The sequence below is a fragment of the Somniosus microcephalus genome, chromosome 4, assembly GCF_052327205.1.
Source record: "Somniosus microcephalus isolate GS21.2 chromosome 4, FLI_Smic_1.0, whole genome shotgun sequence".
Taxonomy (NCBI): domain Eukaryota; kingdom Metazoa; phylum Chordata; class Chondrichthyes; order Squaliformes; family Somniosidae; genus Somniosus; species Somniosus microcephalus.
The window spans coordinates 313,545,457-313,561,344 of NC_140990.1; the positions used below are offsets into that span (position 1 = coordinate 313,545,457).

The 15,888-nt window shown below is 51.5% G+C and overlaps 1 protein-coding gene across 3 annotated transcripts in view; it reads right to left on the minus strand.

The window, feature by feature from the left end:
* spega (striated muscle enriched protein kinase a) overlaps positions 1 to 15,888 on the minus strand; it is a 536,975-nt gene that overhangs the window by 233,098 nt on the left and 287,989 nt on the right. For all 3 annotated transcript variants that reach the window (XM_085986741.1, XM_085986740.1, XM_085986742.1), the window contains 5 exons: positions 13,284 to 13,544; positions 10,571 to 10,729; positions 8,814 to 9,003; positions 5,116 to 5,345; positions 3,953 to 4,072 (listed from right to left, as the gene is read on the minus strand). In XM_085986741.1, coding sequence (XP_085842867.1) covers positions 3,953 to 4,072; positions 5,116 to 5,345; positions 8,814 to 9,003; positions 10,571 to 10,729; positions 13,284 to 13,544 — 960 coding nt within the window. The remainder of the gene's footprint in view (positions 1 to 3,952; positions 4,073 to 5,115; positions 5,346 to 8,813; positions 9,004 to 10,570; positions 10,730 to 13,283; positions 13,545 to 15,888) is intronic.

Consider the following 15,888-nt stretch of genomic DNA (forward strand, 5'->3'; position numbering starts at 1 on the left):
TAGTTGGGGACCCATTGGGAATAATAAGAAAATAACCCCAGGCACCTTTTCAGGGCTTTGGGAGTGTTGGGCAGGGGCAGCTCCCGTAGGGGGCGCAATCGGTCGGGGCCTGGTCCGATTTCCCCATTCTCCACCACGCTGCCTAGTATGCAGAGGCGCGTGGTGTTGAAAACGCACTTGTCCTCGTTGTAGGTGAGGTTGAGTTTTTGTGCGGTTTCCAGGAACCTCTCGAGGTTCGAGTCGTGATCCTGCTGATTGTGGCCGCAGATGGTGACGTTGTCGAGGTAGGGGAAGGTTGCCTGCAAGTGGTGGTCATCGACCATGCGATCAATCTCCCTCTGAAAAACCGAGACCCCATTCGTCACCCCAAAGGGGACTCTGAGGAATTGGTAGAGGCGTCCGTTCGCCTCGAAGGCGGTGTACGGGCGGTCCTCTGGTCTGATAGGGAGCTGGTGGTACGCGGACTTGAGGTCGATGGTGGAGAACACCCGGTATTGGGCGATTTGGTTCACCATTTCTGATATGCGGGGTAGCGGGTAGGCGTCTAGTTGGGTGTACCTGTTGATCGTTTGACTATAGTCGATCACCATCCGTTTCTTCTCGCTACCCCTTACCACTACCACTTGGGCGCGCCACGGGCTGTTGCTGCGTTCAATAATGCGCTCTTTCAGGAGCCTGTCTACCTCGGTCGCGATAAACCGCCTGTCCTCCCAGCTGTACCTCCTGCTTTTGGTCACTATTGGCCGGCAGTTAGGGGTAAGGTTCGCGAATAGCGAAGGCAGCTTTACCTTCAGGGTAGCCAGACCGCACACTGTGAGGGGCGGCTGGGACCCACCGTACTTGAGCGTGATGCTTTGGTGGTTGCACTGGAAATCCAGGCCCAAGATCACGCTCGCACATAGGTTCTTCATGATTAATACTTTAAAATTATCGTATACAGTTCCGTTAACGCCCAATTGTACCGTGCAGTAACCCAGAATGGTCGATGTCTGGGTTTTATCAGCCATAGAGATGGTACCCTGAGCAGGGACCACCTTTAGGGAGAGTTGCTGTGCCAGTTCAGGGTGGATAAAACTCTCCGTGCTTCCACTGTCAATTAAACATTTAACCCGGCACCCGTTTACCTCGATGTCCACCATTGATTTGGATAGCGGGTGCGGCCTGGTCTGGTCCACTGTGACCGATGCCACTGTAGGGCCCTGATCGATACAAGATGGCGTCCACGCTGTCTGCTCATAAGATGGCAGACCCCACGAGGTCGGGCAAGATGGCGTCCAAGATGGCCGCTCCCACGGCGCACATGCGGCGGTGGCGGGTTTTCCGGCGGTTGGTTTTCCGGCGGGGTTCCCTCTGCACACCTTCCCGAAGTGCCCCTTCTTACCGCACTTAAAGCAGGTGGTGCCTTTCGCCGGGCACAGGTTTCTGGTGTGTTTTGGCTGCCCGCAGAAGTAGCAGTTGGGTCCCTGACGCGTCGCGGCTGTCGTAGGGCTTCTGGGGGGAGAGCGGGGCCCCGCCGGTGTCGGGCTGCCGGGCGGGGAAGATGCCTTCCAAGATGGCGGCGCCCTCGGTGCACACGTGGCGGCGTGGACGGCGCGGGCTGAAGAGTAGGCGTCCGAGTTTCTCTGGGCCACATCCAGGGATCGCGCGGTGTCCGCAGCCTGTTTCAGGTCCAACCCCGTTTTTTCCAGCAGTCTTTGCCGGATGTAAGTGGAGCTGAGGCCTGTGATAAAGGCATCGCGAACAAGCTCGTCAGTGTACACTGCGGCTTTTACATCTCGGCACTTGCAGTCTTTGCCAAGCATTTTCAGGGTGCTTAGGAACTCCTCCACCGATTCCCCAGGTCGCTGTGCGCGAGTAGCGAGCAGATGCCTAGCATACACCTCATTCGTAGGCTGCTGGTAATGCGCCTTTAAGATGTCGCAGGCGGCCAGGTACGTATCGGCGTCTTGGATGAGGGGGTAAACCCGGTGGCTTACCCAATTCCACAGAATTCCGAGTCTCATCCTCGCAGCGTCCGTAGCGTCTTTGACGGCTGCGGAATTGTCCAGGAAGAATTCCATACACTCAAACCAGTGTCCGAAGCGTGCTGATGCGTCCGGAGCATGTTGATCCAAATCCAAACGTTCGGGTTTCAGGAGTTGATCCATAGTGTTGAAAAATAAGTTAATAAAATTGATGTGCCTCAATAATTCCGAGACTCGATGTTAGCGAAACAAAACAAGGCTTTTATTAACTGAGAAAGTAACACGTAAGAGAGAGAGGTATCTTCCTTCTGGAGACTGAGGCCAGACTGAGCTAGCTTACAAAAGGGGCCAGGCATGGGCGGAGCCCTACACACACAGCACATTCCAGCACATTCCAATAAACAATACAATGAGGACTGGGGGAAGGGAAATGACACTGAAACCGACCACAGTCACAGGCAGTGATGAATGGAATATTTCATCACAGCTGGGACACTCAGTCCTGTTATACACACAGTCAGTGCTGGGACACTCAGTCCTGTTATACACACAGTCAGTGCTGGGACACTCAGTCCTGTTACACACAGTCAGTGCTGGGACACTCAGTCCTGTTACACACACACACAGTCAGTGCTGGGACACTCATTCCTGTTACACACACACACAGTCAGTGCTGGGACACTCAGTCCTGTTACACACACACACAGTCAGTGCTGGGACACTCAGTCCTGTTACACACACAGTCAGTGCTGGGACACTCAGTCCTGTTACACACACGGTCAGTGCTGGGACACTCAGTCCTGTTATACACAGAAACAGGCCATTCGGCCCAACAGCTCCGTGCTGGTATTTATGCTCCACACCTGCCTCCTCCCACCCCTCTTCATCTCACCCCATCAGCATATCCTTCTATTCCTTTCTCCCTCGTGTGATCTTGTGCTCCCAACTATGATCTATCTTACACTTGACTATTTTATATTGATGGCCCCTAGTTCGGGACTCCCCCAAAAGTGGAAACACTTTCTCTACGTCTACCCTTGATCAGGTCACCCCTCAGTCTTCTCTTTTCTCGAGAAAAGAACCCCAGCCTGTTCAGTCTTTCCTGATAGGTATAACTTCTCAATTCTGGTATCATCCTTGTGAATCTTTTTTGCACCCTCTCCAGTGCCTCTATATCCTTTTTATAATATGGAGATCAGAACTGTGCAGAGTAACTCCAAGTGTGGTCTAACCAAGGCTCGATACACGTTCAACATTAACTTCTCTGAATTTCAATTCAATCCCTCAGGAAATGAACCCCCAGTGCTTGGGTTGCATTTTCTATGAAATAAAAACAGAAAATGCTGAAAATACTCAGCAGGTCAGGCAGCATTTGTGGAGAGAGAAACAGAGCTAACGATTGTCAGAACTTTCTGTTTTTATTTCAGATTCTCAGCATCCGCAGTATTTTGCTTTGGCCCTTTTTTTTTTTAATGGACTTGTTAACTTGCATCGCTGCTTTTGATGACTTGTGAATCGGCGCCCCGAGATCCCTTCGCGCCTCTACCCCGTTCCAAGGAGTATGTGGCCACCTTATTCCTTGTACCAAAACGCAGCTCCTCTCACTGAGCTATATCAAAATGAATTTGTCGTTTACACACCCATTCTGCCAGCTTATTAATGCCTTGCTGCATTTTGTCGCGGTATTCCTCGGTATTAACCACAACCCCCCCCCTGAATTTGGTGTTGTCTGCAGATTTTGAAATTGTACTCCCGATTCCCCGAGTCCGAATCATTCGTGTAAATGTTGAACAGCGGTGGTCTCTGCACTGATCCCTGTGGAACACCACTTCCCACCATCTGCCAATCCGAGTAACTAGCGTTAACCCCTGCTCTCCGTTTTGTAGCCAGCTTGTTCCCTGGCTGGCTGCTCTCGGTCACTAACGGTTGTGCGGCTGGGTGTCCAGTTCCCGGTGACTCTGACAGTTACAGACAGTGCGGGGTCTTACCGGAGACGTATATGTGGGCGTAGCTGGTGGCCTTCCCCACCTTGTTCGCTATGACACTTTTATAAACGCCCGCGTGAGAATGGTCGACGCAGCGAATGACCAAGCGATGGATGTCTTTATCTGTGGCGGAGAAAAGCTATGGTGATGAAACCGTTAAGAGCCATGAGATGGGCAGCAAGCAGGAGCGCGCGGGCAGCCCGCCCCACGCGGGGAAAGGCGGGGGGGGGTGGGCGGGACACGAACCCTAACCCGCGCCCGCCCCGGGTCAGGCGGCCTTCGCGACCAGCACCGTGAGACCCAGCGCTCCGCGACCTCCGCGGGAAAGGGGCAGTCGTTACCCGCACACTGCCCGACACGGAGTATCTGAGGGGGTCCAGGGTGGACCTCGCGAATTTATCTTTGGAATTCTCTTTTCCAGAGGGCTGTGGATGCTCAGTCGATGAGTATATTCAAGGCTGAGAGCGATAGATCTTTGGACTCTAGGGGAATCGAGGGATATGGAGATCGGGCGGGAAAGTGGAGTTGAGGCCGAAGATCAGCCATGATCTTATTGAATGGCGGAGCAGGCTCGAGGGGCCGAATGGCCGACTCCTGCTCCTATTTCTTATGTTTTTATGTTCTTCATTCCGAGCAACCTCAAGGCTGCAAGGCCCGATTGGAACTCCGGAACGTTCCACAAATATTCGACAGCAAAAGGATTACAAGTGATGATCCAGCAGGGTCTGTACTGGGAAAGGGGCCAGAGAGCTCCATTCGATGAGGAAGCGTATGCCTGGTGACACTCCCTCTATTAGTGATGATGGTGAGATGCTGGATGTATTGATGGAGATTATTGCGTTGTGTTTTGAGAATCGCCCATTGTACCCAGAACAACCATGAAAATTCAGCACCGTGACAAGCGCCCTGATGTGAATCAACTGAGTGGCCTGTGGGTGGCACTGTCCAGGGAGAGCATAAATACTCGGGCATGGGCCCAGCTTGCTCAGGACATTCTTAACAGGAACTAGTGAAGGACACAACTAGACCTCCATGTTGTAAAACAGTTGATTAAAGCTTTGTTTAACGCTTAGACCAAGTGCCGAGTAGTTTTCTTACGTCACCCATCTTATTATTCTTTCCGTTTGTCAACGCCCGAATGGGGAGGGATTTGTGGGTTTACGTACACTGTGTCATCCTCCGCTCATCGGTGCTCTCGAGCTTGTGACCATTGTGGCACCAGGTGATTGTGGGGTAGGGCAGACCCGTCACCTGGCACTCCAGAACCGCGTCCTTCCCTTCCGTCACGTCGATGTTCTGGATGGGTTTGATGAAGTCCGGCATGGTGAAGCGTTCCATCTCGTTTTCCGGGATCTCAGGCTCCTCGGGGATGGAGGGCATCTTCTCCAGCTTGGCCCTGTGAAGAGAGAGAAGACAGGAGATGGGGAGATGGCTGGTCATCAATGGCAACCGCTGTCTCCTCTCGCGGGGGCGGGGAGGGAGGAGAAATCTCAGCTGCTGCCATGACGATGTGCAACACATGTGGAATGGCTTCCCACCTCCCTCCCTGGTGTTTTTGCTCCCACTCTTTAGACCACCGGGAAATTCGATAGAGGAGATTGACCAGCCACCAGGGAACTCGGACACGAGGGATCTACTGACCACCAGGTAACTCGGACACGAGGGATCTACAGACCAACAGGGAATCGGTCACGAGGGATCTACTGACCACCAGGGAACTCGTACACGAGGGATCTACAGACCACCAGGTAACTCGGACACGAGGGATCTACTGACCACCAGGGAACTCGGACACGAGGGATCTACAGACCACCAGGGAACTCGGACACGAGGGATCTACTGACCACCAGGGAACTCGGACACGAGGGATCTACTGACCACCAGGGAACTCAGACACGAGGGATCTACTGACCACCAGGGAACTCGGACACGAGGGATCTACTGACCACCAGGGAACTCGGACACGAGGGATCTACTGACCACCAGGGAATCGGTCACGAGGGATCTACAGACCACCAGGGAACTCGGACACGAGGGATCTACTGACCACCAGGGAACTCGGACACGAGGGATCTACTGACCACCAGGGAACTCGGACACGAGGGATCTACTGACCACCAGGGAACTCGGACATGAGGGATCTACTGACCAACAGGGAATCGGTCACGAGGGATCTACAGACCACCAGGGAACTCGGACACGAGGGATCTACTGACCACCAGGGAACTCGGACATGAGGGATCTACTGACCACCAGGGAATCGGTCACGAGGGATCTACAGACCACCAGGGAACTCGGACACGAGGGATCTACTGACCAGCAGGGAACTCGGACACGAGGGGTCTACTGACCACCAGGGAACTCGGACACGAGGGATCTACAGACCAACAGGTAACTCGGACACGAGGGATCTACTGACCACCAGGGAACTCGGACATGAGGGATCTACTGACCACCAGGTAACTCGGACACGAGGGATCTACTGACCACCAGGGAATCGGTCACGAGGGATCTACTGACCACCAGGGAACTCGGACACGAGGGATCTACAGACCACCAGGTAACTCGGACACGAGGGATCTACTGACCACCAGGGAACTCGGACACGAGGGATCTACAGACCAACAGGGAATCGGTCACGAGGGATCTACTGACCACCAGGTAACTCGGACACGAGGGATCTACTGACCACCAGGTAACTCGGACACGAGGGATCTACTGACCAACAGGGAATCGGACACGAGGGATCTACTGACCACCAGGTAACTCAGACACGAGGGATCTACAGACCAACAGGGAATCGGTCACGAGGGATCTACTGACCACCAGGTAACTCGGACACGAGGGATCTACAGACCACCAGGTAACTCGGACACGAGGGATCTACTGACCAACAGGGAATCGGTCATGAGGGATCTACTGACCACCAGGTAACTCGGACACGAGGGATCTATTGACCACCAGGGAACTCGGACACAAGGGATCTACAGACCACCAGGGAATCGGTCATGAGGGATCTACTGACCACCAGGAAACTCGGACACGAGGGATCTATTGACCACCAGGGAACTCGGACACAAGGGATCTACTGACCACCAGGGAACTCAGCCATGAGGGGTCTACTGACCATCAGGGAACTCGGACACGAGGGATCTACTGACCAACAGGTAACTCGGACACGAGGGATCTACTGACCAACAGGGAATCGGTCATGAGGGATCTACTGACCACCAGGGAACTCGGACACGAGGGATCTATTGACCACCAGGGAACTCGGACACAAGGGATCTACTGACCACCAGGGAACTCGGTCATGAGGGGTCTACTGACCATCAGGGAACTCGGACACGAGGGATCTACTGACCAGCAGGGAACTTGGTCATGAGGGATCTACTGACCATCAGGGAACTCGGACACGAGGGATCTACTGACCATCAGGGAACTCAGACACGAGGGATCTACTGACCACCAGGGAACTCGGACACGAGGGATCTACAGACCAACAGGGAATCGGTCATGAGGGATCTATTGACCACCAGGGAACTCGGACACGAGGGATCTATTGACCACCAGGGAACTCGGACACGAGGGATCTACAGACCAACAGGGAATCGGTCACGAGGGATCTACTGACCACCAGGGAACTCGGACACGAGGGATCTATTGACCACCAGGGAACTCGGACACAAGGGATCTACTGACCACCAGGGAACTCGGTCATGAGGGGTCTACTGACCATCAGGGAACTCGGACACGAGGGATCTACTGACCAGCAGGGAACTCGGACGCGAGGGATCTACTGACCAGCAGGGAACTTGGTCATGAGGGATCTACTGACCATCAGGGAACTCGGACACGAGGGATCTACTGACCATCAGGGAACTCGGACACGAGGGATCTACTGACCACCAGGGAACTCGGACACGAGGGATCTACTGACCACCAGGGAACTCAGACAAGAGGGATCTACTGACCACTAGAAAACTCGGACACAAGGAATCTACTGACCACCAGGGAACTCGGACACAGGGGGACCGACAGACCACTAGGGATCTCCCCAGGGTGCTGAAGCCTGTGAATCCCAGCTTAAGTGGTGCTTCCTACAAAAGGACCTCCCATGCTCAACCATGATGCATTACACACAGATAATCTAGGCTGACACTCCAGTGCAGTACTGAGGGAGTGCTGCACTGTTACATAAGAACATAAGATGTAGGAGCAGTAGTTCATTTGGCCCCTCGAGCCTGCTCGAACATTCAGTAAGATGGCCTACTCCTGTTACATACAAACATAGAAACATAGAAGATAGGAGCAGGAGTAGGCCATTCGGCCCCTCAAGCCTGCTCCACCATTTAATGAGACCATGGCTGATCATCCAAATTCAGTACCCTGTCCCTGCTTTCTCCCCATATCCCTTGATCCCTTTAGCCTCAAGAAATATATCTAACTCCTTCTTGAATATATTTAATGAATTGGCCTCAACTGCCTTCTGTGGCAGAGAATTCCACAGGTTCACCACTCTCTGGGTGAAGAAATTCCTCCTCATCTCAGCCCTAAATGTCTTACCCCTTATCCTTAGACTGTGACCCCTAGCTCTGGATTCCCCCGCCATCGGGAACATCCTTCCTGCATCTAGTCTGTCTAGTGCTGTTAGAATTTTATAAGTTTCAATGAGATCCCCTCTCATTCTTCTAAACTCTAGCGAATATAAGCCTAATCGACCTAATCTCTCCTCATACGTCATTCCTGCCATTCCAGTTTCCTAATTTTTATGTTCTTATGGAACGTCCCGAGAATGTGAAAGGCGCTATATAAATGCGAATTCTTTTCTTTATTGCCAGAACCCCGTCACTGCCGTCCTTACATTGGTGAGGAGACCACGGGTCGCGGCTCCTCCACGTAGAGTTCCGCTGAACAGAAGGCGTCCCCGTGAGCGTTCTGGGCAATGGCAGAATACTCCCCTTCATTCTCAGTGACCGCGTGCACGATGACGAGTGAGTGCAGCCCCTGGTCCCTCACGATCCGCACCTCGTCCGTCTCCACCACTTTCTCACCTGCCAAGCAGAGGACGAATGCGTCAAATCGCTGAGCTCCGCCGATGATTTTAAAAAAATTATTATTCACAAATCATTAAAAGTAGCAACGCAGGTTAATACCATGGGTCACTTAGTGGCAGCGCGGCAGACTCGGGAATTGCGAGCACAATTTCAAAATTTGCGGACGCCACCAGATTGGGGGGATATAATTAACACCGAGCAGGACTGCAACAGAATACAAGAAGACGCTAATAAACGTGCAAAAATGGGCACGTAATTGTTAATATAGCTAAGTGTGAGGTGGTGCATTTTGGTAGAAAGAATAAAAAGGCGCGAAGGGATCTCGGGGTACACATGCACGACGCAGGTTCATAAGGCCTTAAAAAAAGCAAACCAAGCACTGGGGGTTCATTTCCAGAGGGATAGAATTGAAAAGCAGGGAAGTTAATGTTAAACTTGTATCGAACTTTGGTTAGACCACACTTGGAGTTACTGGGCACAGTTCTGGTCTCCGTATTATAAAAAGGATACAGAGGCACTGGAGAAGGTGCAAAAAAGATTTACAAGGATGATATCAGAACTGAGAGGTGATAACTATCAGGAAAGACTGAACAGGCTGGGGGTCTTTTCTCTAGAAAAGAGAAGGCTGAGGGGTGACCTGATCGAGGTCTATAAGATTTTGAAAGGGTTCGATAGGGTAGACGTAGAGGAGATGTCTCCACTTGTGGGAGAGACCAGAACTAGGGGCCATCGATATAAGAGAGTCACTAATAAATCCAATGGGGAATTCAGGAGAAACTTCTTTACCCAGAGAGTGGTGAGAATGTGGAACGCGCTACCACAGGGAGTGGTTGAGCCGAATAGCAGAGATACATTTAAGGGGGAGCTGGATAAACACATGAGGGAGAAAGGAATAGAAGGATATGTTGATGGGGTGAGATGACAAAGAGTGGGTGGAGGCTCGTGTGGAGCATAAACACCGGCATACACCAGTTGGGCCAGTAGACCACTCCCTCAGTACTGCACTGGGAGAGTCAGCCTGGATTAGGTGCTCGAGTCTCTGGAGTGGGACTTGAACCCGCAACCTTCTGACTCAGAGCGAGAGTGCTGCCCACTGAGCCACGGCTGACACGTGAGGTAACGCACAATGGATTCATGGAACAAGATTCAGGCTGACACTCCAGTGCAGTACTGAGGGAGCGCTGCACTGTTGGAGGTGCCGCCTTTCGGATGAGTCGTTAACTGAGGCCCCATCTGCCCACTCATGTAAAAGGTCCTATGGCACTATTTTGAAGAAGAGATGGGGAGTTCTCCCCGGTGTCCTGGGGCCAATGTTTATCCCTCAACCAACATCACTAAAACAGATGATCTGGTCATTATTACATTGCTGTTTGTGGGAGCTTGCTGTGCGGAAAGTGGCTGCCGGGTTTCCTACATTACAACAGTGACCACACTTTGAAAGAAGTACTTCATTGGCTGTAAAGCACTTTGGGACGTCCTGAGGCCATGAAAGGCGCTGTAGAAGTACAAGTTCTTTCCTTCTTTCGGCTTAGATGGTACTTATCGTGGTGTTTGTTGGAATTACCAAAGTGCATCCAGATGACAGACGGTGGGGGGGTTCCGCTCACTTTGACATCGAGGTGGGCAGTCCGGCCCTCGATCACGAAGACGTCTTCCAGCTTCCTGGTGAAGAGTGGAGGAACAGAGGGCATCACCGTCAGCTGCGCACTGCAGGTCTTCTCATCTGGGGCGGGGTGGGGGGTGGGGGAGAAAGAAACCGACCGTCAGCAGAATTCATCCAGGCTGCCTCGTTGATTCCGCTAAGACCAACGTCCGAGGTTCAGTGACTGATCCTGAGTGAAACGCCTCGACTGGCTCCTGTGCCCCAGGATGGAGGAAGGGGAAAAATAGAATCTCACAGCACAGAAGGAGGCCATTCGGCCCATCGTGCCTGTGCCGGCTCTTTGAAAGAGCTCTCCAATTAGTCCCGCTCCCCCCTCGCTCTTTCCCCACAGCCCTGTGAATTTCTCCACTTCAAGTATTTATCCAATTCCTCTTTTGAAAGTTACTATTGAATCTGCTTCCACTGCCCTTTCAGGCAGCGCATTCCAGATCACAACAACTCGCTGCGTTAGAAAAAATTCTCCTCATCTCCCCTCTGGTTCTTTTGCCAATGATCTTAAATCTGTGTCCTCTGTTAATCTATAAAATAAAAGACAGGCTGTCTCTTTTTGTTCCTGAAGGTTTAAGGGGGGGGGGTTAAGAGTAGAAAAATTACCAAGTTAGGAGAGAATGACTGGAGAAGCTGGGATTGTTCTCCTTGGAGCAGAGAAGGTTAAGGGCAGATTTAATAGAGGTGTTCAAAATCATGAAGGGTTTTGATTAGAGTAAATAAGGAGAAACTGTTTCCATTGGCTGAAGGGTCGGTGACCAGAGGACACAGATTGAAGGTTATTGGCAAAAGAACCAGAGGGGAGATGAGGAAAAAAAAATGTTACACAGCGAGTTGTTCTTCACACAGGAAGCAGTTCTTCACACAAAGGCTAATGGAAATCTGGAACTCTCTCCCCCAAAAAGCTGTTGAGGCTGGGGGTCAATTGAAAATTTCAAAAACTGAGATTTTTGTTGGGTGAGGGTAGCAAGGGATACGGAATCAAGGCGTGATCTGATTGAATGGCGGAACAGGCTTGAAGGGCTCAATGGCCTCCTCCTGTTCCAACGTGATTACCATGGATACAGAAGTATAACAGTGACAGTTCTGAGCAGACCAACCTTGAAGAGATAAGGGTTGAGGCCTAGAGTCTCAACGACAGGTCCCAGCATAAGAACATAAGACGTAGGAGCAGGAGTCAGCCACTTGGCCCCTCGAGCCTGCTCCGCCATTCAATAAGATTGTGGCTGATCTGATCTTGGCCTCAACTCCACTTCCCTGCCCGCTCCCCATAGCCCTTGACTCCCATATCATTCAAAAATCTTGTCTATCTCCACCTTAAATATATTCAATGACCCAGCCTCCACAGCTCTCTGGGGAAGAGAATTCCAAAGATTCACGACCCTCTGAGAGAAGAAATTCCTCCTCATTTCCGATTTAAAAGGGTGCCCCCTTATTCTGAAATTATGCCCCCTAGTTCTAGATTCCCCCACGAGGGGAAACATCCTCTCAGCATCTACCCTGTCAAGCCCCTTCAGAATCTTATATGTTTCAATACGATCCCCTCTCATTCTTCTAAACTCTAATGAGTATAGGCCCAACCTGCTCAACCTTTCCTCATAAGACAACCCCTTCATCTCTGGATTCAACCTCGTGAACCTTCTCTGAACTACCTCCAATACAAGTATATCCTCCCTTAAATAAGGAGACCAAGGGGGAAAGATTTGGTTGCTTTGCACCTCGTTAGCGCCCTTGCAAAGCAACCATCGCCTGGGCGTGGTGCCACCAACGCCTCCCATGAAATTCAGCGGGAGGTTAGCGGCGGCGGTAACCGGTAGCGCCCCGCGGTGCTGCGCTGCCAGTGATGACATCATCGCCGTGCACAGTGCCCCGCTCGCACCCCGGCTGAAATCTTTGGCTGCGCCGCCTGACTTACCGCCGGACGCTAGGTTTTAAAAAAAATTTAAATCTCTAAGAACAATTTACCACCTGCAGGAATGAGACTCCACAGTTTCAATTGTTCCCTTCAGTCACAGTCTCAGGATACGGGGTAGGACATTTAGGACTAAGATGAGGAGAAATGTCTTCACTCAGAGGGTGGTGAACCTGTGGCATTCTCTACCACAGAAGGCTGTGGAGGCCAAGTCACTGAATATATTTAAGAAGGAGCTAGATTTCTAGAAGCAAAAGGTGTCAAGGGTTATGGGGAGTGAGCGGGAATATGGTATTGAGATAGAGGATCAGCCATGATCATATTGAATGGCGGAGCAGGCTCGAAGGGTCGAATGGCCGACTCCTGCTCCTATGTTTCTATGTTTCCCTTTCTGGGCTCGTGAGGTTGAGTGGCATCGCAGGAACATAAATGTCATTAACAGGGTCCTTGTGCTGTTAAGTACCAGCCCTAACTTCCTGCGGCGGGTTTAATGGGCAATTAACACACAAAGGCAGCAACTTCTTCAAACTCACGGGGAGATTGAGAGCAAGCTGCCATCTTCGCGAGGCTAACGGCGGTCTGACGCAAATCGCCCAGCATACTCACGGGGTATCTCTCCCTTGCCTTTTTTTCCTGCATTATTAAGAGTGAACGCCGTGAAAAGTCGGCGTTGCTTTGCCAGGGAATTCTGGGCGCCGTGGCTCGCGGGCTCACCTTTCGCCGTGCTGAGCTTGCAGGTGTAAACTCCGGTGTCGTCTTCGTGGACCGAATTGAGGAGCAGCTTGCACTTCTTGCCGTCGAAGTGCATCTTGCAGTTGAGCAGCGCCGGCTGGACTAGCTTCTCATTGGTCAGCCAGTCAACGTCGACGTCAGGGGGGCCTTGGATCTCGCACTCGAAGCAGGCCGACTCGCCGGCGTTAACGGCGATGTCCCGCGCCGGAGCCACCACGGTCAACGTCTGGTCATCACGCCGACCTGGAACACAATGAGAATAAACAACAACAAACAACTTGCCTTCATACGGCGCCTTTAACGTAGTAAAATGGCCCAAGGCGCTTCACAGGAGCGTCACCAGACAAAACTTTGGCTCCGAGCCACATTTGGCCCAGAAATTCGGGTCTCCACGGGTTAGTACGCACGGGGTACTCACCCGTAGGCCCAATGGAAGTGCCGGTTTCCTGCATGCACTGCGCGTGCGTGGGAAACCGGCACATCCGTTCCCCTGAAAGAAGGGGTTAAGAGGTTGAACGCGTGCGCAGGAGAGGCAGCGCGTGCGCATCGAACTTATGTTTTTTTTGCAGGTTTTCCCGGGAGGGTAAGTCTCCAGAAGTTAGACATATAAAAAGCAGTGGTAAGTGGTGAATTAATTAAAATTAAAACATTTTTTCCACAGGTTTATTATTTTTAAATACTTTAAAGAAAGGTAAGTTTATTTTTAGCTCCGTTAGAAAATATTGGCCCAGAAATTAGGTTCGGGGGCTTGCCACGCGTGCAAGCCCCCGATGTGCACTCACCCGGCGCGCAGACATCTGAAGCCTGGGCCTGCTTGGAATTCCTGTCACTGGCCCGGTTCAGATGTCGGCGCGCTGTGCTTGCCTGATCCAGCGGCGTAGTTAGTGCGATGTGCCGGCTGGGATCAGGTGAGCACTGTGCAGCCAATCAGGGGAGGGGAAACTCAATTCATGAGTTTGATAGTAAGAGCTGTCAAACTCATGAAAAGTACGGGTGCCCAAAAGACTAGTTTAACTTTAAATAAAATTTTAAAAAACATCCCAATAATTAAATAAACTATAAATAGCTTTAAAAAACTATTTTAAACAATTAATCACATTTTTGAAAAAAATAATTTTTTTAAAAATCGGGTCTAAAACTACACTTACCTTACTGTAAAGTCCTTAAAAACAATAAAGCTGTGGAAAAAATGTTATAATTTTAAGTAATAGACCACTTACCTTAAAGAATGAAGTCTTTACGTCTCCTTTTTACATTCGTAAAAAGGAGAGGCCCTTACACACGCACAAACCTGTGGAAAAAAAGGAATTTCAGCGCGCACGCGCACACTCCTGCGCGCAGGTCCTCTGAACCCCTTGGTTCAGAGGACAGGAAATGCCGGTTTCCTGCGCATGCGCTGTGCATACTGAAATCCGGCACTTCCAACGGGCCCACGCGTGAGTACCCCGTCTGTACTCACGCGTTGGGACCGGAATTACTGGCCCAAAATTATTTTTTTCAAAAATTTAAATTATTGTTTAAAATAGTTATTTCATGTAATTTATAGTTTATTTAAAAATGTGATTTAAAAAAAAATTTATTTGAAGATTTAGTGATGTTTTGGGGCCCGTAGCATTTATAAGTTTTGACAGCTCTTCCTGTCAAACTTATGAATGGAGCATTCCCTGCTCCGATTGGCTCGCCATGGTCCACGTGATCCCAGGGGACACATCGAACGAACTGCTCCCCTGGGATACGCAAGCACTGCGCGCCGGCAGTTGGAGGAAGCCCAGGATCGGAATCCCACGCGGGCCCACAGCTCAACGGCCGGCGCGCTAGGTAAGTGCAGGTTGGAGGCTTGCACCCGCGGGAAGCCCCCGACCCAAATTTCTGGGCCATTAGGAAAGGTGACCCAAAGCTTGGTCAAAGAGGTAGGTTTTAAGGAACGTCTTAAAGGAGGAGACAGAGGTAGAGAGGGAATTCCAGAGCTGAGGGCCCAGGCAGCTGAAGGCACGGCCGCCAATGGTAGAATAATGAAAATCGGGGATGCTCAAGAGGCCAGAATTGTTGGAGCGCAGAGATCTCGGGAGGGTTGTAGGGCTGGAGGAGGTTACAGAGATAGGGAGTTGGCGAGGCCATGGAGAGAAAAACAACATGTTGGCAAAGGAATGGCTATCGTGGTGTGTAGAAAAACAAAATGATCAAAGATGAGCAAGCAGCGGGAGAGGGGAGGTGAAAACCATAAGCCAACGCCAGGCAGTTTGGGTTTCTGGCAGGGTCAGGCCCAAATTAAAATAGATTCCAGAGACTTGAGTCCATAATCCAGGCTGACATTCCAGTGCAGTACTGAGGGAGCACTGCACTGTCAGAGGGGCAGTACTGAGGGAGCGCTGCACTGTCGGAGGGGCAGTACTGAGGGAGCGCTGCACTGTCGGAGGGGCAGTACTGAGGGAGCGCTGCACTGTCGGAGGGGCAGTACTGAGGGAGCGCCGCAATGTTGGAGGGGCAGTACTGAGGGAGCACCGCACTGTCGGAGGTGCAGTACTGAGGGAGCGCCGCACTGTCGGAGGTGCAGTACTGAGGGAGCGCCGCACTGTCGGAGGGGCAG